This window comes from Kwoniella shivajii, chromosome 6, assembly GCF_035658355.1.
Source record: "Kwoniella shivajii chromosome 6, complete sequence".
Taxonomy (NCBI): domain Eukaryota; kingdom Fungi; phylum Basidiomycota; class Tremellomycetes; order Tremellales; family Cryptococcaceae; genus Kwoniella; species Kwoniella shivajii.
The window spans coordinates 462,350-484,918 of record NC_085913.1 but is presented as its reverse complement, the minus strand read 5'-3'; the positions used below and the strand labels follow the sequence as shown (position 1 = coordinate 484,918).

Genomic DNA, 22,569 nt, shown 5'->3' with positions numbered 1-22,569 from the left:
AACATGACAACTCCTTCACCACGACGTAAATCTTTTTCGAGATATAGTAATCCTTCAACGATGAATGGGATGCCATCACAACCTCAACGACCGTCCGTTTATGCTGGTCCCGGACCTGGACCTGGGGCTGGGTCTCAAGGACAAGCTACACCTCCTATGGTAAATGGAAGAAGGATGACTTCTGGTCCTGTAAGTCATTTTACGTCATCGAATCTTGCACAGTGGTGGGAGCAGGACAATATGTGGACTCGTAACTAAATTTAATCTGTATAGATGGCTCCTGGTCAAGCTCCAATGATGAATGGACCAGGATCACATCCTAATGAATCTTCACCACAAATATCCCAATCAGGACAAGGACAAGGACAAGGATACTACTCACAATCACAATCACAACAACCACAATTCCAACAACGTATACCAAGTAATGCGTCTTCATCGCCAATAGTAAATTCAAATACTGGTAATAATCCGAATCAGTATCCATCTGCTTTAGTCAACAATACTTCATATCCATGGATGATCAGACCATTAAGATTGTATCATCCACAAACATCACCACCATCCGCACCACAATCACCTTTTCCAAGATACGGATTGAGTGTGCCTGCATTCCCAAGTCATTCGGGGCATATGTTGATTTTCGGTGGACTGGTACATGAAAGAGTTAGAAACGATTTATGGTCAATGGATATTAGAGGATGTGAGACAATGCCAGTTAAAACAAAAGGTGATGCACCTATTCCGAGAGTCGGTCATTCTTCAGCTATGGCAGATAGAATCATGATAGTTTGGGGTGGCGATACGAAAGTTAATGTTGATGATCCGCAAGATGAACGTTTATATATCCTTGATTTGAGTGAGTAACACTCGTCCATCTGGCTCTCAGGGGAACGAGGTGTAATCATCTGATTAATGCTACTTGCAATGTATAGGATCACAAGAATGGACTTCTGTCCCTGTACAAAGAGGTCCAGTGGGAAGATATGGTCATGCCGTTTGTTTGATAGAAGGGAAATTCTACGTTTTTGGCGGTCAAGCAGATGGAGCTTTCATGAATGATTTGTGGATGTATGACATCAAACAATGTAAGTTCACATTCCCTTTTTGGCCCGCATTGGTTCCGTTGATTTGATCAAACGGAATGGCTGCAGTGTCTGGAACAACGCATAAATGGGAACAGATAAACTATTCCACCCCTGCACCACCAAGAAGAACGGGACATATCTTAGTTGCTGGAAGTACTGGCAAATTATACCTGTGAGTTGTGGTCCTTGGAATACAATACGATTTTCAATTGACTTATTTTGGTAGGTTTGGTGGTACGGATGGTAATTACCATTACAACGATACTTGGTCTTTCGACGTCGCTACAGGAGCATGGACAGAGTTATCTTGCATCGGCTATATTCCCTTACCAAGAGAAGGTCACGCAGCTGCTATCATTGATGATACAATCTATGTGTTTGGTGGCAGGGATGTTAAAGGGAAAGATTTAGGAGATTTAGCTGCTTTCAAGTTATCCAGTAAGTCTAAGATCGTTTTCCCGCTGCTTGGTAGACCAATTTTGATGATCAAAAACCTTTCAGACCAACGATGGTATATGTTCCAGAACATGGGTCCATCTCCTTCACCAAGATCAGGTCATGCGATGGTTGCTGCTGCTGGCAAAATCTTTGTCGTTGGTGGTGAAGCGAATCAAGCTTTGACTGATATCAGAGATGATCCCAACATGATACATATTCTCGATACTACAAAAATTAAATATCCTCCCGATACGCAACCTCCAAGAGGACCATCAGCAGCATCAAACCATCAAATATCGACTCAGCCTTTGCAAAACATATCACAACCTCATCCTCCAGGTCACATCCAAGGACATGCACAACCACAGCCACCACGACCAGCAGCAAGAGAGGGATCTCCACCGAAGAATCCTCTGCAGAATGTCGTTGTCAATGATACCCCTCAATCTGTAAAAAGGACTTTACCAAACTCAAGTTCAGTGGATAGTCTCGCTAGAGCAGCTTCTCCTCCTGCCATTGGTGAAAGAGCTGCATCAATTATCCCACCTCTAGCAGCTGCTCTACCTCGATCTGAATCAGGTGATTTGGGCCAGATCCCTCATACAGCTACACCTCGAGCCAATGGTGGACCGCCCCAAAGACCTCGAAGAGAAGGCGACGAAGAATTTAGGAGAGCTTTATCACCTATAAATGGACCTACATCACCTTCTAATCCCAACTTCCCCAACAATCGAGTGACTTCCCCAACTCATAATGGTCCTTCCTCGCCACCGTCTAATCCTAAAACAGGTTTCAACCCGTCCATCCTGGGAACCAGAAGTCCTTCACCAAGACTGAGGAATCTGGATTCCGAGAGACCTGCTCCGCCACCCGATGCTTTCTATTATGGCAGATCGCCCACTTCCAATGGTTTCGGGAACAGACCTTCCTCGTTGTCAAATGTCAATGATCTAATGAGAGAATTGAAAAACAAAGAGAACGAGATTGAAGTTGGGAAGAAGAGAGAGTTATCTCTGAAAGTCATTCTTGCTAGAGCAGTCCAGCAAGGCTTTGTAGCGACCGAAAATGAAGACCTAGATCTGCCAAACAGAAATATAGAGGACGAAGGAAAAGATACGGAATTGATACATAAGTTGACAGATGCGCTGGTCAGGCTGAAACAAGAGAAAGCGGTCATTCAGGTAAGTCAATCATTCGATTAGGTAACAAGCACTCGAAACTGATGAGAATTTCACTTCCAGAATGATATGATATCCCAGATTCGATTAGCATCTGAAAAAGCCATGGAGGCTGAAAGACTTCGTCGAGGAGCGATACAAGAGGCTGCCTTCTATCGGGCAAAGATTGCTACTTTAGAATCAAACTCTCCTATCGATTTGGCAAGAGTCGAGAAAGAACGTATCATCGAACTGGAACGACAAATTGGAACACTTTCAGCCACTCACGCTTTCACTCAAAAGGAATTGGAGACAAGTCATAAATCGATCGAATCAACTAAGTCGTTGCACTCCGCTGCATTAGAGAGAGAATCTGAAACTCTCAAACGTGCTGAAGAAGCTGAAGAAGCCCATCGTGAAGCTGTAGAAGAAATTGAACAATTACACGAAAAAGGATTATCGAACGAACAGACGCTCCGTGAACATACAGAAAAACTTATCACTTTGTCCTCGACTGTTCAACAGAGAGAAGCCGAGAAAGATCACTTGCATTCTCAATTGGAAGAAGCTCAAAAAGCTAGAGATGAGAATATCAGTCTGATCGAACAAGCTCAAATCGCGATAAGCGCAGCCGGTGCCAGAACATCAGAAATGGAATCACTATACGAGAAAGCCAACTTGAGAGTCTCGGCCTTGGAAGAGGAATTAGCAGAAGTGAAAGCTGAATTAGACTTGAAATCCCGTGATGCGGAATCTGCAGAAGAAAGATATCATGAAATTGAAAAAGCGTGGACACAATCACGTGAAGAAGCAGATTCATTGAGATTGGTGACTACTTCCAAGTTAGGTGAATTCTTGGATTCACATAAGGAGATGAGAGCGGATGAATCCAGACATACAAGAGGATATCAAGATCAGATTCGAGCATTGGAGCAAGAAGTTGAATCTTTACGAAAAATGTTGAAAGAAGCTGGACAAAGAGTAGATTCTGCAGAGTCTGGTGTATCCAATCATCGATCGAAATCAAGAGAGCTCGAATCCAAGTTACAATCTCTACGCGTTGAGTTGAGAACATCAAAGACTAAATTACTTTCTCATCGAACTGAATTGAACAAGTATAAAGATTTACATGATTCAAGAGATAATGAATTGAAAGAAAAAGATATCGCTTTAACGGATATTGAAACTCGTGCGACTGTGTTAAGGAACTTATTAGCAGATCATGGAATTGCCATTTCAGATAACGATTTGGATAACTCTTCTGCCAACATCTCTTCTTCTGGCTCATCCGGTAATTCAGGTCAAGGACCTAATTCTTCAGGTAATGGTTCGAACGGAGATTCTATCCGACAATTGGAAAATCAATTGAGGGATAAAACTAGATCGAACGAGATTGCGCAAAGGGAAATTGAAGATTTAAGAATAAGATGTGATGAAGCAGAAGATAAAGTTGAATCTCTAGGTAGATTGATTGAAAGAATCAAAGATGCAAGATCGCCAACTTCATCCTCAATGAGGTCACCTACTCCGACTGGTGATCGTGATCAAGATAGAAGAGTAGGTGAATTAGAGAAAAAATTGATGGATATGGAAAATCAACATAAAGAAAAAGTTAAAGCTGTTGAAGCAGATTATCAAACTGCTGTTAGATATGTCAAAGGTACCGAAAAGATGTTGAAGAGGATGAAGGTAGGTTGATTTTCTGTTTGAGCCATTTTGTCATTCGGCAGGAGTTGCCATGATCAACTTCACGACGGGACTGAAAAAGCTGATCAACGTGAATTTCTGAATTAGGACGAGCTGAATAAACAGAAAGCAACAAATGTGACATTGCAAACGGAATTGGATTCGATAAGAGGTCAACCTGGAAATCGATCAAGAGATCTATCAGGTAGATCAACACCTTCGTCTTCAGCAGGGTTGGAAGGTGAATTGACTAGGAAATTGAATTTATTGACGAATCAACACACTAAATTACAAGAGGATTTCCAAGCTTCACAAGATGTCTTGAATGCGCGTAATAGGGAAGTTGAATTACTTAGAATGAGAATTGAAGAATCGGAAAGGGAAATCGAAAATTTAAGAGATGATTTAGATCAAGCTAGACAAAGAATACACACTCTTTTAGCTGTAGGTGTGACTAGTGATAATGAGGATCATGATCATGATAGATTGAATGGAATGGATGATGATGATGATGATGAGAATGATGGAAGTGAAGAAGCGAGTATGGCTTTTGATAAGGTAAGTTAGAATGTTCTTTGATCCTGGTTGTCGGACGAATTCTGTCTTCTACAAAATTGTGTAAAATAAGCTGATTTCGTTGAATAAAAACAGTTCACGAAAGAATTAAAACAATGGGAGAGATCAAGATCGCCAGGAAACGAAAATGACATTGAGAGAGATAATGAATCAGATGACGATACTGCTCAATTACCGTCACTTTCAAATCACTCAAATGGTCACAACAACGCTGCCGCCGCAACAGCGGGATCACATATGAACGGTACTGGTAATGGTAATCGACATCAAAGACATAGTTCGGAATATTCAGGTGATTGGGTACAGTAATATCCCATGACGAGTGAGGTCTTTCGTGACTTTATAAAATGATAGAAAATGATTTGATATCATCAATTCTTTCCTATCTCTGCGTTCTTTTTTTTTGTCTTTTTATTCTTCTATAGGTTTATTGATTTTTGTTCGTTGTTCCCTATTCCTCACCTATATATCTTTGCCGTTTGCGTATCTTCTGCTTTCGTTTCTGTCTCATCTTTTTTTTGTTTTTTTGCTTTCTTTGTGTCAAGTTCTGAGCTTGCTTTTTGGATGGTCTGATGATTAACGAACGATCTTGGAAATGAATACATAAACTATCAGTATATATATATATATATATAGGCATATACATATGAATGAAAATGAATTAGTTATATTTGATGACTCGACTTGGGCAAACAAAACGAATTTGTGCATTTACATCCAATTCAGTCTCCATGTAATTGTCATCCGTCAATCGTCAATTCGAATCGATTTCGCGGCGTATGTTATTCGAGATCGACCATTCATTCAATTTCAGTAGCACAATTTTTCATACAAGAGAAAAACAATCGAAATATTCAAGCTTTTCCAAAAAAAGAACTAGAAATCTACAACCTAAATGACTAAATCTACAAACAAACGGTGCGACCTGGATTTTTTTTTTTTTTTCGATTTGAGTATTATCGGTGCGATAGATCTGCTGAACTCGATCATAGAGAAAAGAAAGAAAAAAGAAAACAACGAAGTACAAACAAACCAGGATGACTGACACCCAGTATTTGCCAATGTAATTTGTGGCAGACGGTAGACTTCGATGAGGAACGAGGGATAAGAAGGATCGATACACATCCTAAGGTACTTGTTTCCATCCTTTACCTTCTAGACTTGATCTTCCATTGGTTTCCGTCTGTTCGTGATGATTGTGGGTGGTATTGACAGGTGGAGCTAGATCCAATCCATTAAATGAGTGATCAACTTGATTGACTTGTACATTGACGTTGGCGTTTTCTTCATGTTCAGTCTCTTGTTTACCTTCATCGCTCAAAACGAATTGAGGTCTTTCATTAATCCTAGTGGTATCGCCATTATCACTCTCGATATCGTCTACATCTGCATCTGCATGGGCTGGTCTCAAGGAATCAAGCATCCTTTCTGCTCCATCAGGTAACGTAGGTGCGATAGAAGGTGCTCTCATTGACCTGGCTGTTCTGGTAGTTCGGACTGATGCAGCTCGAGACGGTACTCTGCTCAATTCGTTTGTGGATGGTTTATCCGATTCAGGAAGTGCTAATCGCAGCAACGATGTGTATGCTATCATAATCAAAAGTCAGCTTGATATTTAAGTGGGATGTTCAGGTATAGTTCAGGCTTACGCTGTCGACACACGGGACAATACCATCCCTTGACCTTCTTCTTTCTTCTCTCCCTTCCTGTTGTGGTCGTTCCGCCTGCGACTTGCGGTTGTCCAGCAGTGGTTGCAGTAGTGCCTGCACCATTCGCGGCAGTGGTGCCGGTACCACCATTTGATGCTTCTGCTCCACCTGCAGTTTCTCCATCTTCTCTTCTACCTACTTTACCTCCTGCACCATATTCTACCATTCCAACCGCACAGTCTCTACAGACTACCAGATGTCGACAAGGCAATAAGACAACATCTCGAGGTGAAGTCAAACAGACAATACATTCATTCGGTGTGGATGCATATGGATCATCTTGGGTTGGTGGATATTGCGAATTGGAAGACGAGGTAGTCGAGGTTGACGAAAGTCCATATATTTCCTTGAGGAGGAAAGTGTGTGAACCAATCTATTTAGAAAAAGAAGAAGATTAGCTCGAATAAAAACGGACTGGACGAAAAAGGGGTTTTCATTTCACTCACAATAGCTTCTCTTCGAGCAACTTTGACGACCCATACTCTCTTACCAGCAGATGTGGCTTGAACAGGATTGATTGAAGCAGTAGCTGTATTCTCAGCTGCCCAAGTGCCACTGATGAGTATATGAGTGAGTTGAGCGTTTTTTCGTGGTAATGCTTGACCTAAGTGTCAAAAGAAGCGACCGGTCAGTCCTCTGCTTAATAATGACGAATGAAAGAGCAAATCTTTCGAAAGGGCATATCTGACATACCTTCGTTTCCCACACCATCAATCCTGATCAACAGTCTCATACCTCTTTCGTTTTCTTTCTTCTTTTCAGCCTCGTTTTGGTGTTGACCTGGAACGTCATTTATCCCATTTTCATTGTTGATGATAGGGTTGATAGGTTGACCATTTTCATCGAGACGATTTGTTGTGTTTGTCATTTCGATTCCATTTGTACCTGATTCCAAATCATCTTGTCTGTTCCTTCTGAATAAACCTCTTCCCCATCTTGATTGATTTTCGTCATTTGAAGTAGTCACTGGTGGCGGCACTTGACTGTTGGATAACGTGGTACCATTATTACCATTTGAGTTGTTAGTTGTATTCTGTAATTCAGCTTCATTCTTCATATTCTGTTCTTGTTCTTCTTGAGGGATGATAGCTGAGCTTAAGTCCAATGCAGAAGTATGAGGTAAAGTGAAAGATTGATTAAATCCACCATTATGTACACCTGAATAAATGATTTTAGGTTCATGATCTTCTACAATCGATTCTTTACCTTCTATAATAGCAAGTTCGGGTTGAGGAGAAGGATAAATCTCCAATTGAATCCTTACTTGAGGTGTTGTCGCATCATATTTGAATGTTAAGGTGTGTAAAGGTGTAGTAGAAATTGTCGAAGCTCGTTTTCTAGGACTTGAAATAGATATGGGTGATGAAGATACTAATGTGATGTCTTGTTCTTCTTCGGTTGTACTTTCAATGGAAGGTCGACCACTTGCTTCATCAGAAATCGGTTGTTCAAGCTGTTGCAAGAGTAATGTAGGCCTTTTAAGGTTTACAAGTGCTTGGAGCGTTGTTGTTGCGTGAAGGCCCTGTGTTTGTGAATAGAACAGTCAGCATGAGTTTCCTCTATGGTGTTTACACTGAATGTGGTATATAGGTTGGCCTCCTTCCCAAGCCCTTGCCCTTATATAGATGGAGACTTACCTCTTCATTCTTACTTTTCTCTACCCATTGTTTGATCTTCTCGACGCCAATCTCTTGACCTTTATCTTCTGTCCACCCAGGTTCGTCGTCTTCACCCACGTCTGGACCGAATATAGTCTCCCTTCTTCTGACATTTGCGTTATCTTCATTGTTGTGATTATGATTGTGTGCAACGTCAACAACCAAAGTCTGTTGTACGGGTATGACGGTAGGTCTTCTACCTCCTGGAAGTAAAGAAGGTGCTCTCAATCTACCTGATCGGAATGGGCCGGAACTGCGATGACAGTGTTTATCAATATGGTAGAATCAAAAATGCATGGGATCAAGAGAGGAGAAGTGGAAAATGAGGAAACACTGAAAAAGTAAAGTAGAAAAGAACTCACTAAGCATTCGTATACCATCCTGAATTCAATACGGCCCCAGAAGTGACGGCTGCACCAGACATCTTGAGATATTATGAATCGTACTTGATGAAGTGTTTTGACTTGTACGTTTATGTTGAATGTTTGATTGGCTTGAGTGGATTTGGTGAACGATTGAGCTTTTGTGAAATACGAGTGGGATGATTATTCGATTCGAGGTTGAAATGAGAAAATGAACCAACGATCGATTGCTTGATCTTTTATTCGGTCGGTCCGGTGTGATTGAGGACTACTCGACTAGTACTTAGTGATCCGATGACCGAGAATCCGGAAAGTGAATAACCAGTAGGACAAGCAGGAGAATCGTTTACTCTGGAACTGTATCTATATAAATACAACGACAGCAATGATACTACTGTTCAGGTGGGAGATGATGGATATGAAGAGTGATACGATGATGATGGTGATGATGAGTGAGCACATGCATGCATATATTTATTCTAATTGAATAGATCATATCGCAATCTTCCCATACTACCTCTCTCTTCTCCCTCCTTCCTATATTCTTGTCATTTTCATTATTGTCATTTCATTCCCCGCCACTCGATTGATATTGTAGAACTCAGTAGTTACGTAATTCCTCTCTATATTGCTCCGGCTGACATAAACGCCGGAGTGGCACCACTTTATATATCATGGGATGGGATGCATATATATATATATACAAAATGAAATGGGATGAATATGTTACAAGTAGAAGGACAGGTGTACAAAAGGTCAAATACAAAGACATATGGTATATCATACACAGATGGATAAATCAGAGTACAAGTAACAATGACAAGCAGTCGTGACAAGCAGACTCGTACAGCTAGATCCATTCAGAACCATCATCATCCAAAACTGTATCGATACAGACGTCAGCTTAATGGCACACACAGTTCTCGATATCTAGGAGAAACATTTACTCACCTGGCTCAGATCTACCTACGACCAATCTGGCACCACCTAAGCCTTCATCGTCGTCACTCTCCTCTTCCTCCTCTTCGTCATCATCGTCATCATTGTCATACGCATCACCTTGAGCCAAACTTTCACCTAGTAAATTAGCGAATTCATCTACTTCTTCTCCTTCTGCGTCTCCTTGAATTGATTCAGAAGCTGCTATCTCCTCATCTGAATCTTCTATATATTCAGCGGATTTGAATTTAGTTGGCGTAGCAGGTTCGATCGTTTTCGTAGTTGAGACTTTTTTACCTCGTCCAATTGATTTTGGAGTAACTTTCTTGGTAACTTTTGCTTTACTGGATTTCTTTGCGGTAGTGGAACTAGGTCCTGACAAGACAGGTATAGGTGCGGATTCCATTGGCTTCTTTCTTGGTAAACCTTTACCACTTTTTGTTGCTCTGGGTAATATGGGAGGTGGTGGAGGTTCGATTGTTGAAGGATGACTTTTCTTTTTAGGTCTAGGTGTATCGTCTTCTGCGGCGACATTCTCGTCAAGTAAAGAAGAAACTTCATTTCTTCCATCGCCTGATGAAAATGAATCATGATTTTGACTTTCTTCGCCATCGTGTTTGCCCCTTTGTTTGGTATTAGGTTTTGATAATGGTACTGAAATTGAAGAGGTAGTTGAATTAGTTGAAGATGATATTGAGGCTGCTTTGTTCCTCGTGGCACGATTGAGGGTTAGATGAAGTGTTGATGGGAGTGGGTGAAGAGTAAAAGACTACATGAATAATGTAGGTATCAGCTTGGAGAGCATCTCGAATGCATGCAAGCCATAGCTACTCGTGTCTCCCTTCTTTACTCCATAAGAATGCAGGTCTCAAAAGTCACACATACTCACCTTGGTCTCGTCATTATATATCAATACACATTCTCTAGGCTTGGAAGATTCCTCTCTAACGTCGAATACTTGTTGACCGCCCTGTTGTGCGAAATACAGACATAAAATCAGCGACAAGCGGAAATTTGTTAGTCAGCTACAAAGTAGACTCACACTAGTATCGAACACTACTTCTCCACCATTACCTATTCCAGCTGAGATATCATATCTTCCTGGAGTTTGTTCGTTCACAGATCCAGGTTTGAAATTATCTACAAGTTCTCGATCATTTAGTAAGCTGAATCTCTCATGATCGCTTTCATTGTGAAAACAGGGTGTCCTCCAGATTTCAGAGTTGACTAAAGGCGGAGATGGGAGTAAAAGATTAGAGCTTACATCGAAATGCAACAATTTCATTTTCATCCCTTCTGCGTTTCTTATTTCCCCATTGTGAGGATAATGAAGATGAAAAAGAGAGTGGGAATGTCCCTTTAGGTATATTCGTAGTCATATCGAATGTAAGGCCCGTTTTAGTCCAAGGTCGAGTTGAACTTCTCTCAATGAGTATGTTCAAGTCAAACTTGACGATGATTGTTGGAATACGAATGATGAAGTTGTATCCCGGCTGAGATTGGAATGTGGCTTATATATATATATATATATATATATAATATATATACGTACTTACAAAGGGTAGCATCTCCGCTTATCATGTTATTAAGGTTGATCATCTCCACGTGGCACTTATTACATAATATATGTTCAATCCCCCTAATTCAATCCCTGAACGCGTCTTTGATGGTCCACTCATCCTCTGCAAATAGAAAAAGTTAGAAATTCATTTGTCTTTGGACAATTTCGACTTCAAGCAGCTTCATCTCATTGGTCATTCTGAAGGAATCATCGGCTCAAACTGACTATTACAGCGGTGTGGGGTGGGATAATACCGGTCTCAACCAATCAGCTCCCTTAGGTACTCTGAAATCGTTCAAGGACTATCTTCCATCAGCTCATCCGCCACTCATTTTTCAATCTTATTGACCTGTCCATCTCACCTCCATTTTGACAATTAGCGGCAACGACCACTTGAACCGTCGTGATAACCTCGTAAACTTATCATCTCGTCACCTTTTACGTCCTTCTCGTCAAGAATCCTTTCTTTCCATTGTCCATTCGTAACCTCTACTCAACGACAACACAACTTTCGTATATCCACCTCATCTAGCTGGATAGGATGCCACCTCGTCCAGCCTCAGGTCCAGGTATGGCCTCCAAAAGGATCAAAAAAGAAATAGCAGATCTATCAAAAGAGAATCTAGGTTCAATAGCATTACAACCTAATGAATCTAATATATTTCAATGGAAAGCTGTATTACCTGGACCTTCTGGAAGTCCATACGAAGGTGGTTTATTCGAAGTTGAAATCAAAATCCCAGAGGATTATCCGTGAGTCCCTCTATAGATGATTGAGTGCAAGATGGCTCCTTCTTGCGAGGAACGGTCAAATAGCAGCTGTCTGCAAAAATCACTCAACACCTCTCGAGATACCCGTCCCATTGGGAGCTGTGATAGAATATCCTTAATCAATCATTCGCTAACACTGTTCCTAGATTCTCTCCACCACATCTACATTTCATAACTAAAGTATATCATTGTAATATATCAAGTACAGGTGCGATATGTGAGTGCGAAAAGGCTAAATCACCCTCGATTGTTACTGTTCAAGTCGCTGATGATGTTTGATGCTCGCTTTTTTAGGCCTGGACGTAAGTTTTTCGCATTACTTTACAAGGTCGAAGGACCTTTCGTCACAGTCTTTATTACTAGTTCATATAAGCTGACTTGTCATGTTAAGTTACTGAAACACGCTTGGTCACCCGCTTTATCCCTTTACAAAGTAGTCTTATCCCTATCATCCTTACTCACCGATCCGAACCCTTCAGATCCGCTGGTACCTGCAATAGCTCAAGAATATAAGAGGGATAGGAAGAAACATGATGCTACCGCTCGAGAGTGGGTAAAGTTGTGAGTAAATCATGATTACTACTGGTGTGAGACTGCTTCGGCGAGGAGAAAAGTGGGGACACAACAGATTCTGTCCATTGCCATACTCTGCGGAGTCATCCATCAACGTCTGCCATCCATGTCACCTCTTCCTCGTCTCTCGTTTCTCCTCGTGATCAATGAGCTGCATTCGTGAGAGGGCTGACCCACTGCAATTCTAGATATGCTACTCCTAAACCCGTCCCAGCAGCAATACCAGCCAAATCCTCATCTTCATCATCGCGCACTCGCCCACGTCCCACTACGAGACCATCGACAACGCAATCAACTCCTGCACCTGTACTGGCGCCAATACCACCAGCTCAAATAGCAGGTACGCGTCGAACCATATCGTCGAGAGATCCTATCGATTTAGTCAATTCCGAATCGGATGAAGAAGGTACAGTACAACTTTTACCCGCGGGAAATAGCAGACCGTCAGTGAATGGTATAATACCTGGAATCAACCGTGGAGTGAATGGCGGGGGTGGACCAGGGGAAAGAGCAGTCAAGAGAACAAGGTTGACAAATCCAGCATCAACAGCAGGAGGTGGTGGAGCAGGGGCGAGTGTTGGAGACGCGATAGTGATTGACGAATAACTCAAGTGTACGACATTTCAAGGAATAGACGTAAGTAGCGCATAGGGGGGAGATATCAGCAGTCTTAACAGACGGGGAGGCGAGGTAGAATCAGATGTTATTGGGTATCTTGTTTGTAATATCCACTCATTTCTGTTTCTTTTGGGTTGAATCTGATCTTAACGAATTAATGTACGAAACGTTACATGTCACGTTATCTGTTATTTGTTATCTTGGCACTCTATCTGAATCGGAATTAGAAGTACAAGTATTCATATTATCCCAATTACATTACACCGACGGCCACCTCATCGAGTAATCTATCGAAGCAGCAAAAGAAATACAGAAAGCATTTCAGTTAATCGCGAAATTAAAATTAAAATCTGGAATCTGTTTTCCCTCGTTTCGCCCATCTATCAGTACAATAGCTCAGGCCATTCAAAAGATCATCGATGTGACATTTCATATTCACTGCTTGTCGGTCTTTCACCTGTAAAAGGAGGAGGTAATCTCCTTTTCGGATGGGTAGGTGGTGGAGGAGGTACATAACGTGTTTCTGGCTGTGATTGTGATTGTGATTGTGATTGTGATTGTGGTGTTGGGAGTACTTGACTTTGGGGCTGAGTCACACGCTGCACGGTGGGATTGGCCTGATTATAATATTGCGAAGTGGGTGGAGTTTGTTGTGCTGTATGAGAAGGACGATTAGGTGGAGGGGGAGGGGGTGGTAATGATCCGTTCGAAGGAGGTAATTTCCCTTGACCGATATTCGATGCCCATTGACGTCTCTCGTTTTCCAATTTCAGTTGTTTGGGAAGGAAATACAATCCTCCGATATATGCTATTGCTGTTATCTATAACAAGGAAGTGAGATGATCAGTCCCGATAACCACTGATTGGAAAATGACAATATACAGCGTATAGCGAATCAATGTGGAAAGAATATGTGTTCCCTCTTAACCCCTAGATCTTGTACCACTCTCTTCTCTGTTCAATCGTGGCGATGATACTTAGAACTTACAGCTACGATCAAACCCCATCCAACTTTCCAACCAACATTAGGATTTCCAGAACCTGAATATTGGCCCCATTCTTCTTGAATACCTTTCCATACAGTACCAAATCCGATTCCTACGATTGTTAAACCTAAGATTATATGTAAGAAATTTGATGGACCTCTTCCACTTGAGGTTTGAAATTTATGATTAGGTTGCCAATAATGTGTCAATATTCCTAGAAGAGTCTGGATTAACGCTAAGATGAATAAAGTCAAACCGAGTTTCTAGACGAGTTCACAAGTTAAAACAAATTCGAAATCAGTGTTGTTCTACACGGCTAGATCATTATGTATCAAAATAGCAAATGCAAATGCAAATGCAAATAAAGTACTCACTCGATGGGTAGAATTGAAACCACCTTCGAACTTGGAAACAGCAATTGCGAAAGCAGCCGTGATCAATCCAAAAGCGATTATCCCATTCAAAGCTCCATGGAGAGGGAACCACCATCTATCTATAGTGAATGCTCTAGCGATTCTAGGGACTAGGATACCTATAGGAAGAATTGCCATTGTAGCTAATGATCCACAAACGACATGTGCTATCAACACTTTTTTGTTCGTACCACCAATAATACCTGATCCTGAACCGGATCCAGCACCGGAATTAGAATTTGAAGTTGAATTGGAACTGGAATTGGAACCACCGTTCGTTGATGTGCTTGAATTGTTATTTGTCAGAGTTGCCAAAAGTGATAATTGAGTATTTCCACTCGCTAAATGTTGGGTAAAACTTGATGAAGAAGATGAACTTCCAGGATTCTTAGTACCATATGCCCAAATGATTGAAGTACTATTCGTATTAGAAGATGATGGGAGTGTAAACGTTATTGATGTTGTGGTTTTATCTGAGAATGATGATGAAGTGTCCAAAGATGCTTTTCGAGGTGGATTTGAATCGACTAAACACGTCCTGTAAGCGAATGTAGAGTCCTTATAGATGACCAAACAAATTCAATCCTTTCTCCCGAGGTATGTTGACTTGCGTTAGGACATCGACTTGGAAAGTTAAACTCACCGGTGGGAGTTACGTGATTAGTAGCTTTTCGTTGTGAGAGCGTGATGGATCCATCTGAATTAGGCCACACTATCACCATGGGACTGTTAACTGTAAATGGACAGATATCTGGCATTAGCAACTCTAACCTTCCGATCGGATGTACGTTGGATATTGCTCACTCATGGTACTGCCGAAACCACTGAATGAAAATCCAGATTGAATGTGAATCAGTACAATATCCTTCTTTCCTTCCTCGATTTTCGGATCCGATCCGAACCCATCCGAAGTACTTGAAAAATCTCAGAACTCACATCGCTATCCATCCAAATGAACTTTGTGGGATGTTTGTCCCGCTTGGAGGTTCAAGTGTATCTACATACACAACAAAGTATCTTGTTTAGCAATTCTCATCAACAAAGTTAGGTTTGGAATATAGTATTTTTCAGCAAAAAGGTTTGTATACATCGTACTCACATGTATCTATATTCTTCACATTATCATGTTTACCCGTCACGCACATGTACTAATGAATTCGATGCAAATCAGCAAAGCCTGTAGTAGAAGTAAGGAGATCGCTGACCTTGTTACAGTATTGTTGGCCCGTTATGGCCGCTTGAACATTGACGATCAAGGTGAGACCCAGAAATACGAGGTAGAGAGTGATTGAATTGTTCTTCATCTTGTCTCGAATGTAGATGGGTAGATTGGAAATGATGAAGAGGTTGGAGGTTAAAGTCAAGAGATGAAGATCACCAATATATAATGGAGTCCAAGTATTTAGAATATGAGATATTGAAAGACCGAGTAGTTATGGCTGAGTCTTAAAGTGACATCAACGCATATCTCACTTATTGGCGTTTCACTTTGACTGAAGAAGCAATGAAGGGATTGGGATGGGGTTGTATGTTTTGCTTTTTGTATGGTATCAAATGGTGTCTGGGCCTTTGAGTCTGGCCTTGTAATGCACCACTGAATGTCACTGCTTGTGATACTGATGAGTTTGAATGTTTGCCAAGACCTTTAGCAGTCCCGTGAGATTATTATGTGAGGGAGATGGTACGTATTCTCACCTTCCCGATGATAAATTATTAATATTATTGATAAATAACACAGCAGCCATTCACAGACACGCGATTTACAATAAACATTAGTCACATTAATATTACGTAAGTAACCTTATTATATGATTTTTCATCCTGAAAGAGGTGGAGGTGTCCGCTATTATTTCACTTTTTCATATTGTGATTCTGTGATTTCGGCAAGTTATCTATCGATGGTGCTTTGAACAGTAATCAATCTTGATATAGACATCTCCTCGCTATCCAGCGCAGCATCAATCTAATAGAAAGGAACTATCAGACGTCCGTCACCTGAAGCTTGAATCATTGCCAATTTATAACAGAGATAACCATCATTCTCTATCATGTCTTTTCCTGCGTCATTGAAACCAGCAGCAAGATCAGCATATCGATCTATGCTTCGAGCGTCTAGAATAACGTTCCAAGGTGAGTGAAATCACCTGCAGACTGAGCTGGATGTTCGTGTGTCTTGTACTTGTCGGTGGCTGACGTCCGTTGCACGAACATGTAGGCGATCCAATAAGACATGTACAGATGTTATCAGTTTTACGACAAACTTTTTCTTCACCTTCTCTAACACCGCCTTCGCCTGGTTCAGCAGAATTATCAACACCATCCAAAGCTTCGTTTGACCCTATAATAGAGCAAGATAAAGTGAAAGAAGATGAAATTCAACAGAGAATACAAGAATGGAATGAAGCCGCTAAATTCTTAAGGCAAAACGTCGTTCAAGGTGTTCAAGATCAGGATGGTACATGGAGTGAGTAAATCCTCTTATCGACCAATCAGAAAGGGAAGATTGCAGTGCTGATGACATGGATCTTCTGTATTCAGAACTAAGAGTAACGGACGAAACTGAATTGGGAAATAACGAAACTATAAAAGAACCACCTCAACTACCTACAACACCATTCCCAAATAGAAACAAAAGAAGATGTTCAGATTCCTAATTGACTTGACCTTCCCAGTGACACGAGTTGATAAATAGCATTCGCATAGCATAGTACAGTATATAATGACATATACCCAGATCTCACATCTCATTCTGTGATTCTTTCGGATTGCAACTTTAGCGATTGGGCTACGTCCAAGCAAAGGTATGGTACAATCCTGATCAATAAGCTAACCTGGACTGTGACACGAAAGTGACAATGCTGAGCCTTAACAACAACACCACTGAAACCAATCATGGTCAGCAAATACTAACCTGTTCTGAGGAGCAGGGTACTCACGTCGCAAAATAGGAAGGTACAACACTGGACATGTTCAACTGATTAGCGATTCACTTCGATACTCGGGTTTAATCACGACTAACAAATCGACTTGTTGTTGTTATATTGGAAATCACTTACACCGCAAGCTAGGGCGGATAAACATCCATGACAACCACCTCTTAATCTGCCTACGTCAGCTTCGTTGGTTTGCTCACTTTCTGCAATGGAAGGTTGAACACCTGATATGTTTGAAACGAGTTGTTCACAACATGGTTCAGGGTCTCGTTCTGTAATTCACCGAGAAGAAATTAGGGCTCACTCATATTAGTCTTCCAGGCTGGTTGCCGGGTTGTAGCTTCCATGTTGGTAAATCAGCTTGGTACTTTATGATAAATGAAGAAGGAAGAATATACGTATCGTCCAACATCAAAGCGAGTGCACAGAGAATGTTTATCGCCACTTTTTGCTGAGATGACTATTGATTACTCTCGATTGAGTCGATGGTAGATGAAAAGAGATAGTACGTCATGAGCCCACTCTCCTCCTTTGACGGTTCTGCTCATCATGATGACTACTTTATAGGCCAGGCCTGCCCTCCTTTATTGCTCTCAGGTCATGTATCACAAAATCGTCGGACGAAACAAAAGGGTTCCAGGTCATCAAATACGAACCTGTTTCGACGATTTCTTCATTCAACATCCTTCATGTTTGCTCGCCCCCATAACATACAGTCTCCCTCTTTTGGTGACTTGTTTTCCCGGTGATGAGATATCGCGAATTAATAAAAGGATTTTGACTTTCCCCCTGGAGCTTATCACAATCCGAGATGGACTTCCAAATCAAAGGGTACTTTTTCCAGTCACTTCTTTTCTTCTTGGACTTGGAGTTCTACTCGACGATGATATGCTTTGAGATTGTAAAGGTATTCACAGAACAGGTATATGTGCTCTTTTCCAGGCAAGATCCAATCCCACATATCGCACTTCTCCTCTCTCAGATTATTAGCCAAATCTACCATATAAGCTTACTTGAGATTGGAAGGTGGCCTCTTCAAATCATATCACAATCCAATGCCTTACTTCAGCACTCTTATGCTTTCATCCGATACTTCCGTGGTACTGGCCACTACAGCTAGTCTGGCTGTTTTAATTACTTATCTCTATACTCACAGTTGTACGATCAAGGGAACGAGATTTAAAATCGGTCGATGGTCCGCTGTGTTCACACATTCCAATATACCTACTTTCACTTTGACTCGAAATGTCAGTGCGTGGGGAACAGGTCCCGAAGAAGAAATTACACATCATATACTTTTATCGAAATCTGAATGTGAGAAGAAATCAGTCAAGAATGAAAATACCGCTTTGATCAATCGAAAAGGTAATCCTATCGTAAAGTGGGATACGAATAGCCTACCTGGAAATATAAAGTGCGAAGATGAGATTTCTATTGATCTCCTATCAAGGTCTGATATTCTCACACTCAGAGATGGTGAAGAAGGTGTTATCGGAAGAATAGCAGAAGCTACATTTATGATCATTCAACACTGCGTGTAAAGGCGACCTGAGTCGTCATTATTGGAATCAAAACCAGAAACACGTTCCAATTTCAAAGTATGTCCCTTGAGACCCGAAGGCGTCCTTTGATTAACTCATCATTCTGTCGTCTACATTGACGTAGTATGGCATATAACCAATCATCCTTTGTCTTGCCTTGACGTATATAAGTCAGCCGAGAAACGTTGCAAGTGATTGGTGTGAATTGTTCGTTCCATGGGAACCAGCATTCATTTCATATATTAAGATCTAGACCGAATCAACTATCCGTTTCTCATCATCGTCAGAATTCACATCTTCTCCTACCTAAACCGAACTCTGCACAATGACTATTCGCCGTTATTCCTTTTTCTGGGGTACGTTCGCTCTCTCCTCGTCATTGGGACTAGGTTATCTCCGCCGAAGAGGATTGACCCAATTTGACAAAGAACAACCTCGGGCAATCGAATCACCTTCTCCCGTATCAAGCTTGTACGAATTACCACTACAAAGAGATATCAATCCTGGATTACAATTACCGCCGAAGATAGCTCAGAGAGCACAGGAAGAAGATACTTTGATTGAGAACCTGGTTTTGTATCTTGGCTGAAATTGGGTTTGTGCATATGGAGATGGATAAGATAATTCGGTAGCGTCTTGTCATTATGTGTTCATTCTGTATGAGAGAAATAGTGAATGCTGCCATTCAAGGTTAAACAATCGAAAGCGAAAGTTGGACGTTTATGGATCACAATGGATTATGGTGTCCTGATCGATTGTGGTTGAAGTATTGTTCAAACGTAACCTTGCCACAATTTACACCCTCCAGATCATTGTGATTGCACTTTGTTCATTTTGGCAATCTCCGTTACAAGAGATACATGAATCCTAACTTACAGTACTCTCTGAATCATGTGAAATAAATGACATGTGTATTCTGTTCTTGGTATCCTTTCCAAATTCCGTTATGATCTATATTGGATTTGTAGTGAAGTAGTATGCAGCCCAGATCCAGCCAGTTCGCGACTCTTATCGTCTCGTACTAAAGAGCGATCTTGCTCCGTCTTCTCAGCCACGGTCCCGCACGATATAAAGCGAATCTACGTAGACCGATCAATCAGAATCTCACTTTTATTGTAAACTGTCATCATCATGAAGTCGGATGATATACTCACGGTATGGGTATCATGCAAACTGTCAAGATACCAATCAAAGTATTTCCCCAGTCTATTCCGAGATTTCCAAATAACGGATGAGCGACAACGGGCATTCCGGCACCTATAAATGGAGCGTCAACCCATGTCAATATAGTAACTCGTTCGAATCGTCACTTGTTAGTGAAGGGAAGTATACGTATGGATTGAGATCTCCATGTTTAGACTCACCCATCATTGATCTGAAGAAGTCATTTGACGCCAATGCCGATGCCGCATATTGGGGGTATGCTAGAGGAAGAAGAATTCACTAAGTGTTCGGTCCACGAAACGTTTGCAAGAGATTCCTCACCATACGGCAGATACGTCAGAAAGGGATTGAACCTGATTGGTGAAGACATTGCTTTGGTCAGCGCTCCTACTCTGCTGGAAGGTTTGAGCTTTATAAATCAGCATACTCACACTAAGGTAGATCCTATGCCAAACGGTATTCCAGCTGAGATAGGGACGATCCAATGTGTTCTCACAGCTGTCCATGCGAGCAAGAAGATACATACCTATGATTGGAACTGCTTAGTCCAAATTACAAGTTCCCAATTGTTGCAGGAAGGGAAGTTGAAATCTCGCAACTCACAGGAAAGCAAAAGGCTCCAAACAATGCCAGGGGAAGACGAGTTTCAGGAAGAGACATCGAAGTTTCTTTCGGGTCATAGGGCTTATCAATGTATATCCTACGTTATGTGGATTCGACCTGGTCAGCTTTTCCCTCTCGAAAAAATTTGCGATATTGACGTATTGTCAGTGGTGCAGTAGGAGACTTACCAATTCCATGTACAATATATCGTGAAACCAAGGAAAGAACCTATGAATAAAGCTGCAAAAGGTAAAGTGGATATACCCAGATCCCATCCATAACCGTCTTCATAAAGTAAAGGGAAACTCTCGAAAAAACTATAGAGAGTGGCATATACTAATCCGATATAAAGATTGATGGCGATGATAATAGGTTCTGTAAATGTCAACGAGAGAGGACGTAGGAGGGATTTGAACAAGATATCGGAGAAGGATAATGATGAATGCGTTATTTCAGATTCAGATTGATATTTGGAATTTCCAGTTTTAAGTCGAATTCGTTGAGCTCTTCGTAATAATATCGTATCGGGAGATGTCTATCGTAGGTGATTTAAATCAGTGAGCAAGTGGCGATGACATGAATTAGATCAGAAAAGATCATAAGGGAGAACGAACGAGATATCCTCATAAACTTACTTCTGGTAAAGTGAAGAAAAGAACGATCAAACAAAAACCTGACAAGAAAGTCATTTCCCAAAATGCCCATGTCCAACCTTTAGCTTCGACAGCGAAACTTGATACTATAGGTGCTAAAGCCGGTGCTGCTTCGGCTGATAAACCCCATAATCCCATTGAATAAGCCAATTTATGAGCTGGAAACATATCGTCTAGTGATGCGCCTGTACATAGATCCCATCAATACATCAAACTCATCTTTCAGTAGTTGGTAATGCCAAAATATAAGGATATAGAGAACTCACCTCCTGAAGCAAGAGCCGGAGAACCCATAAAACCAGCTATAAATCTTAATATACAAAATCCAGCGAAATTGTTCACTGTAGCAGTAAGGATTTGTACAATCAAAAAAATAACTAAAGTAATTATATAAATTGGAGTTCTACCTATAATTGGAATTTCCGTTATACCACTCAAGAAAAGCGGACCAATACCATATCCAGCTACGAAAAGTGATACACCCAAAGAACTGACTGTCGTTGATATATTGAAGAATTCAGATGCACTTTCCGAAGCAGGTGCATAGATCGCTGATCCAAGATATACAGTTGATGTCAATAACATTATCAATGATGTTACATATGATTTCTTGAACAGTGACCTAATGGAAATAACAGTGAAGCAGTCAGTATATGCTTCAACAAACAAAATGTCGTGCTAAACTTCTCGCATGTCTTGACTTGAAAAGATGGGATAAATAATTCACCAATTCCTTGGATTCTCATTATCGTTATCAGCATACCATGTCACGATCTCGGTACTAGTATCAGGAGATGTATTGTTACAAGACGATTGATCAACACTCGTGTTCTCCGCAGACCCGTTTGCCTAAATCCGATTCAATCAGCGAGACCAATCACTATCGTGCTGTATGGATGAAATTCACCGATCGATCGAGTTTCGGTGTAACAAAGTCATTTCGTTCTTCGATATAAGACAGACGATGAGGTCTGGTCACAATTCGAAGCAATAATCCAAAGGACTGAAGCATCCAATCAACCAAGATATTCACTGCGTTTCATTCCATATGTTGACTTACCGAGTCCCTTATCGTCTCCATCATATCCTGTTGTACAGTCCGTTACAGCTTTACTCGCTAGTCGACATGCGTATACACAC

General features: G+C 41.1%; 9 protein-coding genes across 9 annotated transcripts; 5 read left to right on the top strand and 4 right to left on the bottom strand.

The window, feature by feature from the left end:
- Positions 1–3: 3 nt before the first annotated feature.
- Positions 4–5,254, top strand: IL334_004668 (uncharacterized protein; the record flags this gene model as incomplete). The annotated part of the gene is made up of 9 exons (XM_062936385.1): positions 4–189; positions 274–859; positions 936–1,088; positions 1,155–1,260; positions 1,315–1,526; positions 1,590–2,707; positions 2,768–4,372; positions 4,478–4,927; positions 5,021–5,254. The coding sequence occupies 9 exons, from the start codon at positions 4–6 to the stop codon at positions 5,252–5,254; spliced, it is 4,650 nt and encodes a 1,549-aa protein (XP_062792436.1).
- Positions 5,255–6,071: 817 nt separating this feature from the next.
- IL334_004667 (uncharacterized protein) lies at positions 6,072–8,736 on the bottom strand (the record flags this gene model as incomplete). The annotated part of the gene is made up of 6 exons (XM_062936384.1): positions 6,072–6,532; positions 6,595–7,027; positions 7,101–7,258; positions 7,348–8,176; positions 8,292–8,565; positions 8,675–8,736. 6 exons carry the CDS (start codon positions 8,734–8,736, stop codon positions 6,072–6,074), a joined length of 2,217 nt encoding a protein of 738 aa, XP_062792435.1.
- Positions 8,737–9,524: 788 nt separating this feature from the next.
- Positions 9,525–10,992, bottom strand: IL334_004666 (uncharacterized protein; the record flags this gene model as incomplete). The annotated part of the gene is made up of 5 exons (XM_062936383.1): positions 9,525–9,556; positions 9,626–10,382; positions 10,503–10,583; positions 10,656–10,753; positions 10,878–10,992. 5 exons carry the CDS (start codon positions 10,990–10,992, stop codon positions 9,525–9,527), a joined length of 1,083 nt encoding a protein of 360 aa, XP_062792434.1.
- Positions 10,993–11,715: 723 nt separating this feature from the next.
- Positions 11,716–13,124, top strand: IL334_004665 (uncharacterized protein; the record flags this gene model as incomplete). The annotated part of the gene is made up of 5 exons (XM_062936382.1): positions 11,716–11,927; positions 12,092–12,162; positions 12,240–12,247; positions 12,337–12,506; positions 12,707–13,124. The coding sequence occupies 5 exons, from the start codon at positions 11,716–11,718 to the stop codon at positions 13,122–13,124; spliced, it is 879 nt and encodes a 292-aa protein (XP_062792433.1).
- Positions 13,125–13,549: 425 nt separating this feature from the next.
- On the bottom strand, positions 13,550–15,839 carry IL334_004664 (uncharacterized protein; the record flags this gene model as incomplete). The annotated part of the gene is made up of 8 exons (XM_062936381.1): positions 13,550–13,957; positions 14,125–14,385; positions 14,497–15,062; positions 15,179–15,268; positions 15,340–15,359; positions 15,472–15,532; positions 15,635–15,683; positions 15,741–15,839. The coding sequence occupies 8 exons, from the start codon at positions 15,837–15,839 to the stop codon at positions 13,550–13,552; spliced, it is 1,554 nt and encodes a 517-aa protein (XP_062792432.1).
- Positions 15,840–16,583: 744 nt separating this feature from the next.
- On the top strand, positions 16,584–17,189 carry IL334_004663 (uncharacterized protein; the record flags this gene model as incomplete). Its single annotated transcript, XM_062936380.1, has 3 exons — positions 16,584–16,665; positions 16,751–16,999; positions 17,074–17,189. 3 exons carry the CDS (start codon positions 16,584–16,586, stop codon positions 17,187–17,189), a joined length of 447 nt encoding a protein of 148 aa, XP_062792431.1.
- Positions 17,190–18,523: 1,334 nt separating this feature from the next.
- Positions 18,524–19,009, top strand: IL334_004662 (uncharacterized protein; the record flags this gene model as incomplete). Its single annotated transcript, XM_062936379.1, has 1 exon — positions 18,524–19,009. The coding sequence occupies one exon, from the start codon at positions 18,524–18,526 to the stop codon at positions 19,007–19,009; it is 486 nt and encodes a 161-aa protein (XP_062792430.1).
- Positions 19,010–19,334: 325 nt separating this feature from the next.
- IL334_004661 (uncharacterized protein) lies at positions 19,335–19,598 on the top strand (the record flags this gene model as incomplete). The annotated part of the gene is made up of 1 exon (XM_062936378.1): positions 19,335–19,598. One exon carries the CDS (start codon positions 19,335–19,337, stop codon positions 19,596–19,598), a length of 264 nt encoding a protein of 87 aa, XP_062792429.1.
- A 432-nt stretch (positions 19,599–20,030) lies between these two features.
- On the bottom strand, positions 20,031–22,513 carry IL334_004660 (uncharacterized protein; the record flags this gene model as incomplete). Its single annotated transcript, XM_062936377.1, has 12 exons — positions 20,031–20,088; positions 20,164–20,266; positions 20,374–20,433; positions 20,495–20,526; positions 20,605–20,699; positions 20,777–20,873; positions 20,965–21,311; positions 21,412–21,614; positions 21,696–22,051; positions 22,157–22,278; positions 22,337–22,432; positions 22,490–22,513. 12 exons carry the CDS (start codon positions 22,511–22,513, stop codon positions 20,031–20,033), a joined length of 1,593 nt encoding a protein of 530 aa, XP_062792428.1.
- Between the last annotated feature and the right edge of the window lie 56 nt (positions 22,514–22,569).